This window comes from Epinephelus lanceolatus, chromosome 14 (assembly GCF_041903045.1).
Source record: "Epinephelus lanceolatus isolate andai-2023 chromosome 14, ASM4190304v1, whole genome shotgun sequence".
NCBI lineage: Eukaryota > Metazoa > Chordata > Actinopteri > Perciformes > Serranidae > Epinephelus > Epinephelus lanceolatus.
Genome location: NC_135747.1, coordinates 37138558 through 37160003, shown reverse-complemented (window position 1 = coordinate 37160003; position 21446 = coordinate 37138558). Strand labels below are relative to the sequence as shown.

The 21446-nt window shown below is 41.6% G+C and overlaps 1 protein-coding gene across 1 annotated transcript in view; it reads right to left on the bottom strand.

The window, feature by feature from the left end:
• LOC117251195 (radixin) overlaps positions 1–21446 on the bottom strand; it is a 75403-nt gene that overhangs the window by 41185 nt on the left and 12772 nt on the right. Inside the window, exon 2 of the mRNA XM_033617245.2 lies at positions 12510–12610. Coding sequence (XP_033473136.1) covers positions 12510–12521 — 12 coding nt within the window. The 5' untranslated portion in view covers positions 12522–12610. The remainder of the gene's footprint in view (positions 1–12509; positions 12611–21446) is intronic.

Below are 21446 nucleotides of genomic sequence, written 5' to 3'. Positions count from 1 at the left end.
TATTAGGGGTGTAAATCACAAGTCTCATCATGATACAATATTATATTGAGTCTTTGGAGAACGATACGATGTTTGCCAATATTACAAAATCTGCCACGATACGATTCAGTGCAATTTAGGGGCCCGCGATCGATATGGGACGATTTTAAATGCCCATGTAACACAGATATTAATGGAAGAAGCTGCCACCCCTTCATTTTTTGCTTTTGGCCATAAAAGATAAAAACAACACATAAATAAGTAACTGTAACTGAGTGCAGTGAGGTTTAAAGTGACTCCGCTAACAAAAATAAAACAGCACATGGGATAAGTTGAAGGCTTTCTGCCAGAAAAACCTTTCTGAAAGAAATCTTTTCATTTTATCTTTTTCTAAAAACTTCAGGTCTATCTCTATATAAATCCTGAAGGCAAACTTCTCCAAACAGCCGTAAAACATGGATTAACAACAACACTGTTGAACAGACGCATTAAATTCAGCTCAGTTACAACTGTTTAGCTTGTCACCAATTATTAGCCTACGCATATTTAGATTGCACGAATTAGCCTCGTGGCTAGCAGACTTTTTCCTCTACTAAGAGCTTAACAAATTACATGTAACGTTGTTGTTGTTATTATCATTAGCTCGGTTGAATTTCAGCCTGCATGCATGTTTTTTCAGCATAACACTGTTGAAACAGAGCAGCTGTGATGAGGAGTTAGCAGAGTGCGATGCTCGTTAAAACCGTTATCCTCACCGTCTTTGTCTTGGCTGCTCGCCATCTGCCTGATGCTGTTTGACGGTGACACAGGCTTTCAAAATAAAAGCGTATCCGATAGGTATCGATGTTTTTATTTTGCATTGATGACATAATCTGGAAATCCAGACCCAAATCTAGAGAGATTTAGGGTCTGGCTATGAGTAATGCAAATGGCCCAACTCGAGGGGCGGCACTAAGCATGCATTTGTAAATATCACTGCACGCAATTGGATAACACTACGACCAATCAGAACAATACACGGGGTGACGTATACACTTAGCTACCAGCGGAGCTAACTGGTAGATTAGACTTTTGCCATATCCGGTCAGCAAAACAGCAAAAACGTCCTTCTTGCAAAGGAAAGACTCGAGCGCTGTCTGCTGTTCCTCTTTTAGAGAAAAAGCCAAGTCTAACTCGTTCATTGTAGCAGCCAAAGCCGTTTCAAACAACTGGTGTTCATCCATAGCCATCTTGCAATGTTTACTGACTGATTCCAGTCTGTTTAGCTCGCCTCTGGCCCGCCTATATCAGATACACCGATGTGATTGGTGCAGCTCGGTTTCATGGGCATAGGTAATGAGCATCATTACTGATTACCAGAGTGACTCACTGAGCAAATTCAAATTGTGCTCTCGCGAGAACTCTGGATTTCCAGGGTATCGATGACACTGGATCATAGATCATTTAATCTATATATCAGTCCAGATCCTTACACCCCTATATGTGATTTTTGAACATCTAATTCAAAAAACAATGAGCTTAATCTGCTGCTATAACTGTCTCATTTCTTCTGGGTTTAAACCAGGACTGGATGATATATAGAAAATCAAATACACAATATTTCTGACCAAATAAGTCAATTTCGATATTGTGACACTATTATAGCGTTATACAGTGAGATTTTTTACAAATAACTATGAGTAACGTGGATATAATGACTACATATGTGGCTAAAGCGAATTAACAGAACAGTCGCGTAAGTTTAGAAAATTACATCACTTTACTGTAATAACTTTACTGTTTACAGCCAGGTACAAAAAACAGTTTTGGTCTCTATAGATAATTTCCCTCTTCATGACAACAGTACAGGGGGAGAATTTTTATATTACTCACCTGTTTGAATGTTATTAAGGTTCACTGAGGCATTAAAGTCTCTCTGAATTAGAATATAGGAGCCCTATAATACACATTCAGGGCTGTCCACATACTTTTGGCCATGTAGTGTACATCTGTAAATCACTATACTACAAATCATGATGTTAATGCTTCACCCTGATGCTGTAATAATAATAATACTGGTTTAATAGATTCCAATAAAGCAGTGAGTGAATTTGGTCGATGTTCGGGAGAGGAGGTGAACTTCACACCCTCCCTCTAATTAGATTTAGTGACTTGGATAATTCCCATTATATAAATGAAAATGGCCCTCTGAAATATTTAAAGCCTCCAGCACAGGCTCGCTGCCCCCCCTCCGCCGACCCGCCAGCCCCCTGGGACACCATCACCAGGAGGGGCAACATGTGCAAAACGCAGCGATAGATCAATAATGTACGACGTCCCACCGCATCTCACACCCTGGATTAACAGGCCTGATGCACACACACACACACACACACACACACACACACAAATACTGTAAACACAAGAACAACATGTCTTCCACTAAAGCAGGCTGAGATACTGAGAAAATAAACCTGTTTCAACACATGTACACAACTTGTATTCTTACACACACAATACAAACACAGATCTAAGCAGACACACACCCCTGAGGGAAACACACACACTGACCCAAGCATACGGGAAATCAATACTTCTTTTAAAGGATTCTCCAGCAACATTTAACCCCTCAGGGTATGTGATGGTAGATGAGATTTTTTCTGTCTGCATTGTCTCCATGGCTGTTCGTCTTTTCACTCTCCTGTGTCCTTCTTTGTCCTTCTCTGTCTCTAAAAGCATCATTTGTAATTACAGAGGGGTCAGTCTGCTTCCAGCTAAAGCCCCTCTCAGACATGCACTCCTTTACATTAGTCTGACATGTCTGTCTCATGTCTCAATAAGCACCCTGCTCACTTTTTAGGGATGTTACTAGGTCAGAGGAACTCTATTAGGAGCTGCACCTGGTCAAAATAAATCAAAACCTATATGACTGGACCATGTGTGACTTTAATTTGAAAAGCCAGACACAGGAAATGTCCACGCTCAGCAGTCAGACAGGAGTCAGGTTAATTTCCAGGGCTGGTACCTGCGGTTATTCCACAGGCTAGTTAACAACATGTCGGGCAGGAAATCCAAAGTGTGGGATCATTTTGAGAAGGTGAAGGACGAACCCAAGGTGATATGTAAACTCATCTTCATTGGTCGACTACAAACATGACGTATCATCTGAAACATGGAAGTAGCTACATGCCCATTAGCCCACAATTTAAAACACAAAACACAAAACAAAAACAGAAGGGCATACTTCCGAGCTGTGTACACGTCTCTGGTCTACTGGCAGAGAAATAGAAGCATGTTGCCCATTTTTGACGGGTTTTCCATGTTTAAAAAACCCGCCTAAACCAACACGTTCTCACTCCGACCTCGTCACATATCCACGTTTGGTCATGAACTTTCGACGTCCACATACGACATGCAAGGTATCCCGGGTGTGTTGGTTGTTGATGCTCTGGGACACTGTGTCAAGTTCTGCCTGTTACATGTATTGTCTTCTTTCAAGATACACTTCCTTTTTCACAGGTACCCCTCACCTGCCCACGCCAGTCAGACTTTCTCTGCCTTAACTTTTGTTCTTGTCCGCCGGGTGCTGTTAAACTATGATGGCAACCAGCCGCGTATCATGTCGACGTTAAAGGAGGCCTTTTTTGTTGGTTTCTGATGCCGCAAGTCACTGCCCAAGCGACGGGTTTTCAGGGCTTTGGAGTGAGACTGGGCTCCCTAAACGTGCTCATTTTTCTGGGAAATACAGTTAATTTGTTAACTTAGGTTCAGAAGCAGGCCTACCTGCCAAGCCTACTCATACCTGGTCTGGTCTGTCTCAGATTTCTTGACCCATCCTGCTCCCTTTCCCTTCCCTTCATCCATCATCCTTCCCAACTAATCCCAACCCCATCCTTCCCTCTGCTTACCCTACCCACATTCCTCCATCCTCTCTTCCCTTCTTTCCTCATCTCTTCTTATTCAGTCTGGTGCATACCTCTCCCATGTCTCATTCAAGGTACCATCTGGGAACCTGTAATCAGCCTGGGCAAAAAACGCCTGAGACAAACACCTACCCTACGCTGAGTCTCTCTCTGCCTGATCTCCAGTACATCCTTGCAGAACAACCTAACAAAAGGCATCTGTCTTCCACCTTCACTCTCACTTACATCCATTCATCAGTCCTCAACAACAAACATCTCCTGAATTACCTTTAAACCCTTCAGTCGTGAAAGGGGTATTAAAATCTGAGCAACAGTCTCTCTGTGTACTTTCAATTGTTCACTCATGTCATCCACGTGGATGAATACATTAAACAGGGAGCAAAATTCACTGTCAAACAGCATCAATTGATGAAACTGACATGAAAATCTTAAATCTCTCTCCGTCAATGTGCTGCCATGTCTGAATGACCTGCTAGGAATTTTAATGTGGATGTCACCTCCGTCTGAAAGACAAAATGCTGTCACTTTATCAGATGCATGTGAGGAGGTGATCAGCTTTCTCCATCAAGCCTTCTTCACATTCTTCACACAGCTACTTCCATTACTTTCCAGGACCAATACCATTAAAGAGGCCGGCCTTAAGTGTGCGCCCTCATCCCCTTTCATCATGTCTCTACTCTCTCTAAAAAGGCCTGATAATCAATCTGTGCCACTTTCAAAGCTGTTGCTCTATAATTCACCCTGACCTCTGACCTCTCTGTAGAGAACAAGGCTTCCTTCTACTGTTGAGTAAAATTGCAGGAAAACACAAGGATTCAAAGAAAGAGGGAAAATCAGAATCAGAAAAATTTCACTGATCCCTGTCACTCCAATTTAAAGAATAGAGAATCCAGAGAGTCCATACCCATTGAGTACAGCATACCATACCATGACTTAGTCATACCAAAAAAATAGAAAAAAACAACAACAACATTGGTCCACAGGGGGAGCCACAGCGATCGGTCGCATTTTAGCCATTTTGAAGCATTTTTCTGTTGTTATAGCGCCACCCAGTTGCCAATTAGAGTTAAATTTCTCCAGTCACCTTGAGGCGTCCTGTTCTACATATCTACCAAGTTTAGTAAAAATCCATATGGCGGTTAGGCCTAGATAAGAAATGAGCTCTCTAGCGCCCCCATTTTGTTTGATGGGGTCAATAATGGAGGGGTCCCCTCAGATTATGTGTGGTCATATGCCTACAAAGTTGCGTGGTGATGGGTGAAACCCTTGAGATGTTATATACCTTTATGTGATGAGCCACGCCCTCCGCAATATTCATTGCCTTATAGAAGCTCAGTTTTAGTAAGTTTTCCAACTTTTGCCAAGAGGGAACTTTAGATATTGGTCCCTAGATTATGTTCACCCAGTTTCATGCAGATCGCTCAAACTTCCTAGGAAGAGATCCATTTGAAGTGTTTTTCAAAAAATTCAAAATGGTGGAAAATCAATATAAGCAGAAGTTATGGGTTCTTGAGGCAAATGTGTTCCTCATGAGGAGAGGCATCTCTGTGCAACGTTTCATGTCTCTACGACATACGGAGCATGAGATATGCCCATTCAAAGTTTGCAATTTAAATCGGCTGCTATAGCGCCCCCCTTTGGCCAATTGATGTAATATTGCTTCATTGGCATCCTCCCATGACCCTCTACCACTGTGCCAAATTTCACATGGATTGACCAAGTCAGTGAGGAGAAAAACGTGGAACAGACACACAGAGTTAGATAAGCAGTGGAGTAAGAGTATGAAATATAAGTATGTAAATATACTGCAATTAAATAAAAAAACAAATGAAAATGTGCATTAAAAATAAAAATAATGTGTATCATGCTACAGTGTTTAACACTAGTACTTAAGATATTGAAAATATTAAAAATGAAACATATTGTCACTGTGCTGAGGCTGTAAGTGTGACAATTCAACTACAATATATACATCATAGAATAAAACAAAAGTAAACATAAGAATGTGTACAGTTATGTGCATTGTATGTTGAATAAATATAAACATATAAGAGGTGTTGGTGAGAATTAAGTTGTATCCTGAAAAATATTGCACAGTTGAGTATTTGCACAGAATACTACAGCAGTAGAATTATTGGAAACAACAGATAATTATGAATTATAAACGCAGTAAATAAAAGTGAATTAAGTCCAAATGCCAGTCTATGACTCAGACACTCTGAGGGAGGAGCTGAACAGGTTAAGCACCACAGGCAGGAATGGCTTCTTGTGGTTCTCTGTGGTGCAAATATAACATTAGTGCTAAGTTGTGCAGTAAAAGTAATTTCCTGATTGGACGCCTAAATCTGCACCCTGACATGCAAAATAAAATGCTCAAGAGATTCCAGAGGAAGCAAAGAGTTGTTTGTGGTCAGTCACGTGACCCTCTGATGTGACACTGATGCATCAGTACGACCTTTGACTTTAGGACTCTGAGATGATAGTTTGAATGAGACGAACAAAATTGTTGGGATAGAACAAATATGGATATAAAGAAAAACTTTTTGGCCCCCTCTGTGTTCTAACCCCCTGTGCCCATGTTACTAACAATACACAAACAGTGTGGTGAAACGTGGGGTAAAGATATGATTGTTTTCTGGCATTTCCTCTTCTTGATCTGATGAAATCACGTCCTGTTTGTCCAACACTCTGGTTACAGAGCCCCTCTGTGCACCCCCCATTTAACAGCATGAAAGACCCGAATACCAGGGGACGACCATGTTGTGTTAGGGGTGTATGCACACACACAAAAACACCATTAAAGCACAGCCCTGAGGAGGGTCAAGGTCCGGGCCACATTCATTTTTTAATGGCATGCCTGAGGCTAACTAGCTCAGAGCCTGCGTCTGCTGTTAGATAGACAACAGACTGTTTCTGAGCGGCTCCACAGAACAGAGACTCTTTGTAGCTCCTGTCAGTGGTTTACCTCACCTGCAAACTGTCCATCTCTGTGTTTTGCTCTTTTGTTGCTCCACATTAGCCACAAGCTAATGGAGCCAAGCTAGCTTAGCTGTTCAATCATTGTAAAGCTGGCAGCTTTAGCTTTTAATCCGACGTGACATTTAAAACGTCTTCATGGCAAAAACAAGCAGCCAATGCACAGACAAAGCAGTGAAAGGGCCGATGTGTTTACTGTCCGACTGCTGGGCTTAATGTCAAAGCATAGCCTAATGTAACCGGAGTGGGAGTTCCCCTCGAGGGCGACGTCGGTGTCGTTTTTCTGGACTGGATATGACCAAAGTGCCTGTCACTCAGTGCTCTCCCAAATCCTCTTTATCCCTTTGTGCGGCCTTTTTTCTTCCCTACGGTGTGTTTCAATAATCTGAGCTTTACTTGTTTGTTCCAACTTTCGCTTATGCTTATATATTTTCCATCCATCTGTCCGTCCACATGGCTCTGTCTTTTATCTGCCACCACGTACTTTCTCCAACTGTCCTTAATTCAGTTCAGCGGTACATTGGGTTGATACTTCTCAGAGTCAGTACAGCTAAATCCCTTACAGACAGGTATTTGCTGATGCTGTGCAAAGACTGAAACACCAGGTTAAAGTGCCTTATTTAAATATTCTATATTGCATGGTCTAAAGTGCGCGGTGCAGGTGCATTCAGGGCATCTCTAACTCTAGTTTGCAAATTATGGGTGCAAAGTGAGGCACAAGGGGCAAACGGGTTGTATGTAGTCACTTAATTAAACATAGGTGTGTTTCGGGGGTAACATAAATTAAAGCAATCAAAGCTTATTCTCCCATTCCCTTTAAAAGCCAGGTGTGCCTGCAGCTGCTGCACTGCTACTTACATCGCTAATTCTGCAAATTGGAGAAGCGAATGATTTTCTGCTGAGAGTGATACAGTCAGAGCAGTGATGTCATGCAGCAAATATCGAGGGACACTGAAGTGGCAAAACTAAAAACTGTAGTTATAAACCTGACAGAGGAAACAGAACTACACTACTAGCTTCTGAAATAATGAAGTTACGTTGCTGTGTCGGACAGCAGCTCTGCTCTGTTCACATTTTACAGAATGTCATTAACATTTTACTCATTGATGATGTATTATTTCACCCACCCTCAGCCCATCTGCGTGTCACTGTGTGCAGAGAATACACGCCTTGTGAACCCGCCCATGTAGGCGCATCTTATTATCTGAATAATGCCCCCTTTACATGGCAGGAAAATACTGCACCAGTCTGACTTCAGGATTTAGTCAGTGGTGCAAATGTTTTCCTCTGCCTCTGAATAGGGCTGGGCGATATGGAGAAAGTCAAATGTCACGATATTTTTGACGAAATACCTCCGTATCAAGATATTTGGTGCTCTACAATACATCAACACAATTATATTATGTATAAATAATCATCTATTATGTGAATATAATGACTGAGTGGGTAAAGACAAATAATAGAGCAGCTAAAAATGATATCACTTTACTGTAAAACAGCCATTAAAACCAACACTTATGATATTTAACATCTTAGTTGATATCTAGTGTCATAACAGGATGTAGTATAATTTCAATATATTGCCCAAGCCTTCCTCAAAACAGTGATGTGCCAACAATGAGTCTGACCACATCTCATTTTAAGACCTACACGCCCATGGGCGCAAGTGCATTTGCTGCTTACACAACGTGGGTGCTGACTGTGAAAGTGACGACTGTGTCAGTCTGAAACTAGGACTGACAGTTTTGCTTCAGCTGCTTGGCTCCAGGTGTTAGACAGGGCCCTAAATGATTCTCATGTTTTAACTTAACTCCTTGATGGTTACAAACATTTTATGACACTGACCTCAACATGCACTGACAACAACCTTTAAAATGCCTGTTTCATGCAACTTTCTCTTCACCTTCTCGCTCTCTCTATACCTCCCATCCTCTCGCTACTTTTTCCATCACATGTTCCTGGTCTCTTTCCAGGGATTGGGCCTGGCCTAATTCCCCATTACTGAGATTGATGGAGCAGGGGCTCGGTACAATCGCTGGCTGGCTGTAGATAACAGCGTGTACAGGCAGCAGGATTGTAAACACCCTGCGACTACAAGCTTCCTGTCCGTGCTGCGGCTCTGACCGACCTCTATCGATCTATTTATAGTTGTTGTTGTATTAGAAGTTAGAATGGGTTTACAGTCAGGCGTTGCTCAAAGAACAAAACACAGGCTGATTAATTGTTGCTGCGACTGACATTTTCTTTCTATCCTGCTAAGATTGGAATAAAAATGTATTTTATTTATTTATTGGTATTTCTTGACACTGAAATGAGTGTGAATGCTACAATTCTTCAGGAATTTAATATTTTCTGTATAATCAATGTCGTATACGGTTCAGACCAGGAACTAATAATCTTGGGACAATTGAATGAATTGAAAAAAATCTTCTGACTGTTTTCACGCTCAGGCTTTAATCTGCTTTGGTTTCAAAGATGCCTGGAGTTCATGCTCCTGCTCCCAGAGTTAAAATATAGTAAAGGTAATATAATAAATGGCTTCACGACCCTAACACTATAATCCTGTTATTTAAGCTGCAGTGCAAACTCAGCCTGTATGTGTTTGTGTCAGAGCAACATGAAAGCTCCCACTGTCCTTCAGTCCAAAAATAGAGCAGAGAAAGCCCTCTTTGTGTTCGCTCCTTTCAATAGACAGGACAGTTCCATAAAGTGACCGACTGTTGTGCTTCTGTGTGACTGCGTGTGTGCGTGTTTTCCCAAACCCTCTGTGGGCTCCTGCAACACATTACTTCTGACTGAGAGCGCTGATGACAGGCTCTGGGCTCACTTAAAAAAAGCTGATGTAGTGGGTATGAATGGCACCAGAGCGAGCTGCACTTTAGGAATAAAGAACAATGGATTATTTCTATTTGCTTTTTACCTGTTTCTTATCAGAGCCTGAAACCCATCCTGCACTTGTGGTCAACCTCTCTCCTCAGCCAGAAACCTTAACCTCCTGAGTACTATTCATTGAGGGCAAACAGAGGGCATTGTTTCTCTGTCTTAACTAAACTGATGATCTGAGCTGCAATCAGTGATGTTGTTAGCCTCCATTTTTACAGCACCAGCTCTGTCTCTTATGTAGTAAAGAACAAAATTAACTGGCTGTAACACAAACTGGTGGTTGTGTGTGAACAACCCTGAGAGCAACATGACGGCCGATGCCAACAACAAAAGCAGCTTCCTGCAGACTCCAGTTTTTACTACTCAACACTCTCTAATTAGTGATCATACATCTGAGTTCATGTTTTAAGCATTGGTTATGCTCGCTGTGGTGCCCCTGGCGTGAGCTTTGTGTACCAGAAAATAACATAATCACTCTGTTTGCATCAAGCATGAAGACTCTGAAAGTTGTTGTAACTCTTACTTATACACCTCTGAATTTTTAAGTGCCCACTGCAGACGCTGCACTTTTCAGTCCAACTTGCAGGAAAGGTTCGCCTGTAAAGACATCTCTACGACTCTCTCATTGAGAGACCACAGGGACAAACAACTGGCCCACCACACTGGGGAAAGAACACGCTTTTAGCCCCAGGACGTGGAAGAACATGAGAGACGGCTGTGAAAGCTAACAAACGGTCATGGATAGAGTGGCGACCCGTGGGGATGCAAAAGCCCAGTTTCCACTGTTAAAAGTTGTGGATGGTACCAGTGGAACCGTTCTGTACCGTCCCCATGTTTGGTCCCCCCTCTGTTGGGGTACCTAGCACACAGATGTGGTACTAAAAGGTGGAGCTGTGAACACTGCAGTCTGATTGGTCAGTAGAGGACGGTCACTCTGCTCAGGGCTGAGTTGTGTCTGGTTTTGAGGCTCATGTAACCACTGTTCATACTGTGGAGAGTTTTATTAGTAAACTGTAACTATAAAATGAAAGGATGTTTTGCTGCCTCTCACAGCAGCTGGAGTCTGAGAAAAAATAACTTCATTCACTGGGCCGACTGCCGGTGACTTTTAAGGTGGAACGTTAACTTGTAATGTTACTCAATGCATGAGGTGACGACGTGAATCCATCAGCACACCTTAAATTTCACTGTGACAACTTTGATAACTCCCTTTGTTTTTATTGTCTCTCTTGGATGACATACACTTTTAGTAATGAGCGGATCTTCACTCGTTTAAAAACATATATTGATTTGGACCAGATTATGTGAACTGCATATATTCTAATCATCACTCGAAGAAAAAAGAAGCATTGCTGAGCGTCGTTCCTGTGGGCTACAGCAACACTAAACCCCTGAGCTTGCCTGAGAAGGACTAAATGCATAAAGCTGCTATTTTTAAATATCCCATGGAGAGAGACTCTCGTTCTGTGAACGATAAACGAGGTGCAGACTGATAGACGCTAGGGTCTAGGTACCATGTCTGAAGGGGTACTTTTGGTTCCAAAGGTACTATACTGAAAGTGTTTGGTGGAAATGGGGCTTGAGGGATATGAAATAACTTTGACTTGGAGATAAGCAACAGCAACAATTAAGTACACAAATGCAATGTTTGGCAGTATGTATATGTTTCCTACTGCTGTCAGGCAGCCTACTTTTGCGGTAACGTTCTTCCAGCATCACACACTGACTTCTTGCTTAACCACTAAAAATTTTGTTTGTACGCTCTCTGGTGTTTTGCACATTGCAACGAACAATCTGTTGGGCAAAAACAACTACATGCTTGTAACTTGCACACCATCTACGGAGGCCATCATCAAGGCTTTATAAACAAAGCTTTACACTGAACCCCAAACTGACAATGCTCTGATAAGGTATTTCAAAGCTGAAATCACTTTAATAACAGACAAAATATATTGTCTATTCACATACTGAGTGGCACATATTGGACCATGATGGTTGGTGGCTGGACGGACCTGCCAAAGGGAGTCGCACTCTTATCTCCCCACACGGTTAAGTGCTGGGTCATCAAAGTGCTGCTACCTCTGCACTGCATTTGAACTCTTTTTTCCATCTTTGTTTCCACCATGAAAAGCCCTCTGGACCAATATATAACCTCATCTATGAGCTCTTTCCATATCTCTCCCTCCTGGTTTCTCTGCTCGCAGGTAAGTGCTTTTTAATTTCTTTTTTATGCCCGGTGCAGATGGCTGCTGTTCATGTCCATTAGCCATTACAAAAGTTATTATACACTCTGGTTAAAGAAGAAGAATATCATCCACTGATTGCATTATGCTGGGTTCAATCTGGGTATTAGAGAACTCAAGATTTCCTGTGGAAATTTTGACTTTATTGGCACTGTGAGAAGAGACAAGCCACTAACCAGAGTAAAGAGACTGGAGAGCGGAACCCAGACACCAAAATCTGCAACGCTTATTTTTTTCAACAATGCTCAGCCAAGGCCAGACTATAAGACGTTATGATCACAGAGTTTTTTATTTTCTTATTGTGCACAAAAAAAAAGCATCTGAACTCAAAGGCACCACAGATGCTGCAGAGGCTGAAGATCAGCAACTGTCAGAAACAGGGACTCTGAATGACTGATAATGTGTGAGCTGTAGATGTGCGGTAACACCTAGCTGAAATCCTGCACTCTGACACTGTAGCAGATGAGTGGGAAACAGAGGTGGTGCTGTAAATCAGCCATTGATCTCCTGCATGTCAGGTACTCACTGGTTTGGGCATCTTTCTCCTTTCTCCGCCCGTCCCCTGTTGCTGAGAAAACAGAAAGAAGTCGTCCTCCGTCTTCCTGCCTCTCTCCGGGGCACCAGCACCTGCGACACAGAACAAATGCACCAAATGTCAACAAACACATGAACATCAGATTCAGTGTCGCCTTCAGGCTGTCATGTAGCGTGCTTCCCTTTGTGTCTCTCTACATCTGTCACGATTGTAAGAGACAATGACCGGAAACAATCAAAGATAAGATTTAAAGGTCAGAGTAAAAAACAAGGACAGAGAAAGATATAACAAAGAAAGGAAAAATAAATATGAACAGGAAGACACGCCAAAGCTGTTTCAAGTGTCCTCTGTTGTCTCCCCTCACAGACTTGAAACCTTGAAAGAGTTTAAAGAGAGAAGCCTGGAGGGGAAAAGTCTGGTCTAACTGGGAACGGTTGCTTAAAGGGACAGTTAACCCCAAAATCAAAAAAACATTTCCTTTTACCTGTGGTGCTACTCATCAGTCTAGAGTCTGGAGATACCGGCTGTAGACAACTTCTCTCCAATATAAAGGAACTAGATGGCTCTCAGCTTGTGGTGCTCAAAACGCCACCAAAAATACATTTGAAGAACTTTCTCAAGATCATCCACAGACCTTCGTGTGAGCAGTTTTCTTCAATCACCAAAGATACTCTAGAGGATCCCCCATTACAAGCTGCGCCAGTGATACTCAATAGCATACACTTCCGGTCTCCTAAGAAGGCATGGTCATCTCTCCCCTGCATCCCCCCACCTCATTTTGAAGTGTAGTAAACATTGTGTGGATGTGATCAAATTTGTTCCTTATTTTGCCGATCGTTTTTATCTGCCAGCTTCATGTCTGATATCAACTAAGTGCAAGATCACGTCAGCTGTTGCCAGATCTTGCGAGAGTGACTTGCTAAAATAGAGACATGTCTACAACAGAGTTAATACTCTCCTGATTTGTCTCTGAAAAAATGCCACATCCATGTCAGAATGTCTACAAGGGTAAGGCTTGTGAAAAATGGGTTCAATATTTACTTCAGTGACTACGGGGCAAAGGAATTGGCCATAGTCTGTACTCATGACTGCACCTAGTCTCCTAAAGGGACGGGGGCAGTGGTGAAACCCACAGAACACAGATACAGGAAATCTAAAGTGAATCCTCTCAGTTTATCAACAGCCTCTGGAATCACCACTGAGAAGACAGCATGCATCTACTGGTGGACGAGGGGTTCATGCTCATGAGAGCCATAGACTGTATAAAATATTGGACGCAGCCATCATGACATCGTTTTGAAGCCTTGAGTGTGGCATTTTGGCTATCGTCATCTTCGATTTTTGGAGCCAGAACCAAATGCTCACGCTAGGATTGGCAAACAATCAAAATTCATTATTCTATCATCAAAAGAATTAACGATTAATTGATAAGCGAGTATTTCAAAAGAGAGAAAACAAAAGAGTGCAGTGCAGTCTGTCGCTGCAAGAGAGCGCAGCTGCCTCTGTTTTGAGCTTCAACCCCCCAGGCCAAAGCGGAAAAATGGCGCCCCTGGGTGTTCACAACCATTGCCAGCCAGAGGTTACAGGCTTCAGTTTTCAGCGACACCTCCGTCTTTCAAAGGCGTAGTGTTTTCAGAGGCCTCAAGGGAAGCCACCAAGGCTTCGGAGAGCGGTGAGAGCCTCTGTCTGTTTTCTGATTTTTTGCATAGGTCCAGCGGGGGGTCTCGTAGGCACAGTGGCTCGCAGGGCCTGTAGCATTGTCGGCGAAACACTGCGACTATCGAGCAAAATTATTTGTGATCGATCAAAATCCTTAACAATCAATCATCGATAATCAAAAACTGATGTCCATCCCTAGCTCATGCAGACAGAATTAGCGTCTATTGCTAGCTCACTTAGCAACACTGATCTAGCTAACGTTATTGCTTAGCCGAGGAGGACGCATCGGATGTTTGCATCCCTCAAGCGCGGGCCTCTCATCCATGAGTAGATGCACTCTTCCTTCTGTGTTGTGATACAGTTAGCGGGTGTAGTTCGGTAGAAAGAAAATAGTTCCTACATGAAACTGCTCACAACAAGGTCTGTGGATTATCAGTGCCATCTAGTTCCATTATATTCCAGAGAAGGCAGACATCAATTCACAATGCTGAAGTTCAACAAATGTGGTTATGGCACACCCTTCATCACTGAGAAGAACAAATTAAATTGGCGTGGAAGTCAATTCAACTGAATCCAGTATAATCTCTCTCTCTTTTCCCACGAGCAAAAACTTATTGAGTCAACTGAAGAAACAAAAACTGAAAGCTCCTCTCCTCTGGCTACAACTGAAAACTCTCCTCAGTCCAGCTGAAGTTATAACAGCAGAAGTGTATTTTACCAGCATAAAATACAACATGGTAGTTTGAGAAAGACAGACACACACTGTAGAAAAAAAAGAGACAGAAAAGGGAAGAGAATTGGGCAAGTAGCTGAGGAGCAAAAAAGAGAACTCCAGAAATAGTCACAGAAATCACAGAGAGGAAAAAAAAGTTTCCTCCTTTGTCTTTGCTCTAATTTTTCTTTTTTAAGAAGCCATGAACTTGAAGTCTTTACGCTGACCTGCTTACTGTTTGCTGCTTGACGTGACTGTTATCTGGACGGTGTGGGTTTATCTGGAACTGCTCGTCAGCTAAATGACTTGAATGTGAAACACAGAGAGCAGTTGGGAGGTGTCCCATAGGTGCCAGATCTTTGTGATGTGTCAGGCCAGAAATAGACCTTACTCAAGTGTCAGCACAGAGAATTAAACCAGGCTCATGCTCAGTCTGAAGACAGAAACAAACCGAAAACTTGAGTTACACCAGAAGATTTTAGATCTGGATTGTTCAGAGTTACATACGAGGTGTCAGTGGGTTTTATTCAGAGCTTTGAGGTTGACAAACTTCTGGTTCGTCTGGTCCTGAGGATCTCAGGCAGACGAACTCAGTGACCTCTTTTTAATCTCTTTTGAAACTCACTTTTGTCCTTTGGCTTTTTCTTAACTGAATGTATTTATTGTTACTTATACTATCTTATACTCTTTTCTGTCTTGTACATGTTTTCAAGATCAATTGGTGTTTTTATTGTAAAGCACTTTGTATCTTTGGTTTGTAAGGTGCTATATACAGTCAGGTCCATAATTAATTGGACAATGATACAGTTGTCATCATTTTGGCTCTGTACACCACCACAATGGGTTTTAAATGAAACAATGAATACCTGCTTAAAGTGCAGACTCTCAGCTTTCATTTAAGGCTTTTTTCAAAAATGTAGTATGAACCGTGTAGGAATGACAACCATTTCTTCACACAGTCCCCCAACTTTAAGGGCTCATAAGTATTTGGACAAACTAACATAATCATCAATTAAACAGTCAGTTTTAATACTTGGTTGCAAATCCTTTACAGTCAATGACTGCCTGAAGTGTTGGACACATAGGCATCATCAGATGCTGGGTTTCTTCCCTGGTGATGCTCTGCCAGCCCTTTACTGCAGCCGTCTGCACTTCCTGCTTGTGTTTTGGGTGTTTTGCCCTCAGTTTTGGCTTCAGCAAGAGAAACGCATGCTCAGTTGGATTCAGGTCAGATGATATGACTTGGCCATTGCAGAACATTCCACTTCTTTGCCTTAAAAATGTCTTTGGTTGCTTTTGCAGTATGCTTCAGGTCATTGTCCAACTGCACTGTGAAGCATCATCCAATGAGTTTTGAAGCATTTGGTTGAATCTGAGCAGGTAATGGTGCCCCAAACACTTCAGCTTTCATCCTGCTGCTCTTGTCAGCAAGACAAGACTTCACTAGAATAAATACAGAGGGTTTATCACAAGATGCAAACCATTGGTTAGCCTTAAAAATGGAAGGCCAGATTAGAGTTTGTCAAAAACCATCTAAAAAGTCTGTACAGTTGTGGAACAGCATACTATGGACAGATAAAACAAAGATCAACTACCAAAATGATGGGAAGACAAGAGAAGGAAGAAGGGAAGGAACTGCTCATGATCCAAAGCACACCACCTCATCAGTGAAGCATGGTGGAGGTACTGTTATGTCATGGCCATGTATGGCTGCCAGTGGAACTGGTTCTCTTGTATTTATTGATGATGTGACTGCTGAGAAGAGCATCAGGATGAAAGCTGAAGTGTTTGGGGCACCATTATCTGCTCAGATTCAACCAAATGCTTCAAAACTCATTGGACGATGCTTCACAGTGCAGATGGACATTGACCTGAAGCATACTGCAAAAGCAACCAAAGACATTTTTAAGGCAAAGAAGTGGAATGTTCTGCAATGGTCAAGTCATATCATCTGACCTGAATCCAATTGAGCATGTGTTTCTCTTGCTGAAGCCAAAACTGAGGGCAAAACACCCAAAACACAAGCAGGAAGTGCAGACAGCTGCAGTAAAGGGCTGGCAGAGCATCACCAGGGAAGAAACCCAGCATCTGATGATGCCTATGTGTCCAACACTTCAGGCAGTCATTGACTGTAAAGGATTTGCAACCAAGTATTAAAACTGACTGTTTAATTGATGATTATGTTAGTTTGTCCAAATACTTATGAGCCCTTAAAGTTGGGGGACTGTGTGAAGAAATGGTTGTAATTCCTACACGGTTCATACTACATTTTTGAAAAAAGCCTTAAATGAAAGCTGAGAGTCTGCACTTTAAGCAGGTATTCATTGTTTCATTTAAAACCCATTGTGGTGGTGTACAGAGCCAAAATGATGACAACTGTATCATTGTCCAAATAATTGTGGACCTGACTGTAAATACAGTTCTTATTTTTGAAACATTTCTTAAACGTATTCGTATTTGCAAAATGTTTGAGCAAACTTCATGTGCTTGGTCTAGATGATTTGTAAACTAGCACACAGACATATTTAGTACAGTCTGTGGTGAGGTCTAGGTCATGAAAAATATTTGTATGTTTCCTGTTAGCTTGGTTTGTCTCAGCACTGTCCACAAACAGTGATATAAGTGACACTTTTTGGTGGACTCGACTAAAATGCCTTCTAGCAAGTAACTTTTTGCACAAGGAAACCAATAATGGATCATTTAAAGAGCATAGACTTGAATGAATTAAAAAAGAATGTGAATATGAGGACTGTGGGTGCAGAATGAATTCATGACATTGGTGCTGTTGTCTTAATTGCAACAATTAATTCAGATTCAACAAGTGATGGGCAAAGCAGTTCTTTAGATGTTACTGAATCACTAGAATCAGTTCATTAAAAAGATTAGTTCAAAAGATTCGTTCATCGAATCGTTCAGTGCTTGGCGGGAGGAGCCCTGACTGTGTACTGCGTAGTCCGACTCACTGAACTGATACACTGTTGAGCTGCTGCTGCGTCTGCCCTGCACTGGTGAGTCTCATTACTGGCCAGCCTAACGTTTTAAGTTTGTTTATCTGGAAACTAAGTCTGTTGAAACAATGAGGAGGTGTGTGATTGTGTTCATGTGGCTTGACTCCTGGCTACATTAGCTGTTAGCTTGGAGAAAAAGGTCCCTATGAAAGTGTATCGCTAAGAAGAAATGATTTGAATCACTCAGGGATCGGGGTTACGTCATTCACCAAGTGATTCGTTCACCGAGTGATTTGTCACACGGTAGGCACTCCCTCCCTGCACCCTGGCTGCCTCGCGACTCGCGAGTGATTCATCGTTCACCCAGACCGAATTGGCAGTCCCACTCCTGGCTTGCACGCTCGCTGCTGAGCTCAACTGAACTGAGAAATGAACGAAGTGATTCAGTTCAGTACGTTCACTCAACAGATTAGTTCTTTTGAACAATTCGTTCGCGAACGACACAACACTAGATTCAACTGACCCCTGTGAATTCTGCACTACTTTGCAATTGTGTCCAATCGCTGCAACTTTTCCACAAAGTTGACCAATCATTGTACTTTGCTGTGAATGTCACCAGTCATAGCAACCCCCCACATCATGTCACCAAACTTACTGTCTTGTGTCTGGTTGTTATTTTGCAATAATGTGCAATAATGTCCATCTCACATTTACCAACAAAAATTACTGCTTAAGACCGTGTGAGGCAATTTCCCTGGTGGCCTGCACGAAAGCGGCGGTAAACAGGTTGCACAGTGTGCAACATTGTTGTGGAACAGAGTTTTCTACCGCAAAACACACTTGGAGAATGACTTAAACATGATGACAACAGACACCAAGAAGTTGCTGCATCCAAATCTACTGCGCTAGTGCTGAAAGAGTCAAGGTGAGTTAGGACAGCGGTTTTCAAACAAGTCACACCAACAGGCAGGCCAAAATCTCAGGGCACACCTGTGTTTATATCCGTGCACAATAGCCTTTATGATGTGTGTTAATCACTCTCATCACGACATAAGACAATAAAAATGGGAAACAATAAGACACTCTTTCAGTGGTAGGTCGTCTTCACTGGTGCTTTGTTGTCAGTTGCTCCGTACAGTAAAGTGATCCTTTGTCCCACTCATGGCTTTCTCCCTCTAAATGTTATCATCTCTCACACTGGCAGCCAATCAGGGCTTTTGATGTGTCACACACTAAAAATTCCCATGCGTAAACAATGACTAATAGGTTCCCTGTGAAGGTTTTTTAAGTTAAATTAAATCAGATATTTTTTCCCTTGAGTTTTGCTCTTTATTAGGAAATGGGTGCACACAACGTCCTGATACAGCCAATTGAAAATTCAGTCAAAACTTTTTGTATAGGCCCAGCTGAATACTGCCATAATAATGTGTGGTTTCACAAAATCCCACGGCACACCTGGATTGGCATCATGTTTGTGAGCCACTGAGTTAGATTAAATATGCAGGGTTAGTGGTAATGTTAGTGAAGTATAAATCACAAAAACAAAAGAGTGCAGTTTTATTCTCACTGAAACAAGTTACCTTTGTTTTTAAATAAATTCTTTAAACAAAAATCTCAACAATTTTCTCACCTAAACACCTAAAACACTGTAGCATGCATTACAATTTATTTTTGGAAAAGCTACGTACAACAGTCACCGTGACAGAGGAGCATACATCTGCCTTGTCACTGTTTATTGTCAAACTAATAAACTTAAAGACATTTCTGCTACAAAGGCTACAAAATCCAACTTCTCGTAATGTTAATATTAGGGCTGCAACTAACAATTATTTTCATTATCGACTAATCTGTTGATTATTTCTTCGATTAGTCAACAAATCATTTTATCGAAAAATGTGTTAAAATGTTGAAAAATGTCGGTCTGTCTCTCCCAAACCCCCAAATGATGTCATCTAATGTCTTGTTTCGTACTCATGTCAAAGGGTTTTAGTTCACTGTCATGGTAGTGTGTGTAAAGCTGCCAATATCTGAACGTAAGAAGCTGCAGTAAGAGTATTTTGGGGTACTTTATAGTACTTTTCTATGAAAAATGACTCAAACCGATTAGTCGACTACTGAAATAGTCACAGATTATTTTAAAAGTCGATTAGTCATCGATTAGTCGACTAATCGTTGCAGCCCTAGTTAATATTATCACCATATATGTGTGTGTGTTGGACCTCTGCTCTGGTTAGTTTATGAACTGTGAAAATGTGACACTAACTCTGCTAATTATCATTTATAACCACAGAGTTGCTCGTACAAGTCGATGTAGGTCACAGATTTCTTTGTGTCTCTGTAACTGTCCTAAATGTTTCCATTTCCTTTATTCCTGACTGAGATCAGAGATTCCTACATATTTGAAATGCGCTGAATATTCTGGAGGCAACTGCAATTTTCATATTCACATCACAGAGAATAATATGAATATACTTTGAACAAAGTGTCCTAATTCAGCCCTGATTCTCTCTTTCACATTAGAAAATTCACTTTGATGTGCTCCATAACTGTGGGGCATGTCCTGCAAGTCAATGCTCAGCTCAGTCAGACCCTCTATCCTCCCATATCAGGGTCCTTTTGGGGCCAAATCCTGAAGGTATATGCGGCCTGGAGTAAGCCTTTGTTCAAAGTGAGCGCTGGCAATCAGACCGACCTCATTCTCATGACACAAAAGCAGCTCAGCTAACCCAGAATTGTCATTTCACTGCCCTCCTCTACACCCCCATTCACTCTGGAAATAGTTCAAATACAAGGTGAAAGACAGCAGAAGTGTGTTTTAATTAAAATGGGAACAACTTATGTTTCCATTCATTATTATAATATGCCAAACACTGAAGATTTCACAACATTAAACAGTGTTCAAAAACATTTTAAGTCTGCTTACAGAGATCTTAAATTATTATCTTCTATACTGGATTTAAATATTACATTATTTAACCAATCAAACATTTTATTCACATCTTAAGTGTTTAATTTTAGCCTGAACAATGTCGAGCAGACGTTTCACTCTCAGCAAGCATGGCTGCAGTAATAGTTGCAGTGTAACATTAGCAGTTGCAGCTGGATTGATAATGTTACTGACAGAGGCAGCAGTTGCAGTTGCAGACGGGCTGGGCGATATGACCCATAAATATTATTGTAAAATGTTAAGACTATAGTGTGATACACGATATGAAATCTCCTCTAGACTACTAAAATACTTAGCTATTTAATAAACTACTGTTACAATAAAGCTGAAGGAATCACTGTTATGACAAAGTTAAATAAAGTAGTACTGTTCGATTAAAGTTGAGTAAGCTACTATTATAATAAATTAGGGCTGTACCCGACTCAGAATTATGCCATTCGAATCAGATTCAGCCATTTCATACAAATATTCAACGATCCCTTATTTGTTTTCCATATGAAGTTTGAAAGTTTGAACAGGGCTCAGCGGGACGTTCAGGGTGACAGCAGCATTCAGATCATATAATACACAAGCTAACTGCGCTAACGACAACGGCTGGAAATTTGCTGACGCTAGATATCAAACAAAAGCCAGAGACTGTGTTGTATTAAGTTGCTGTGAGC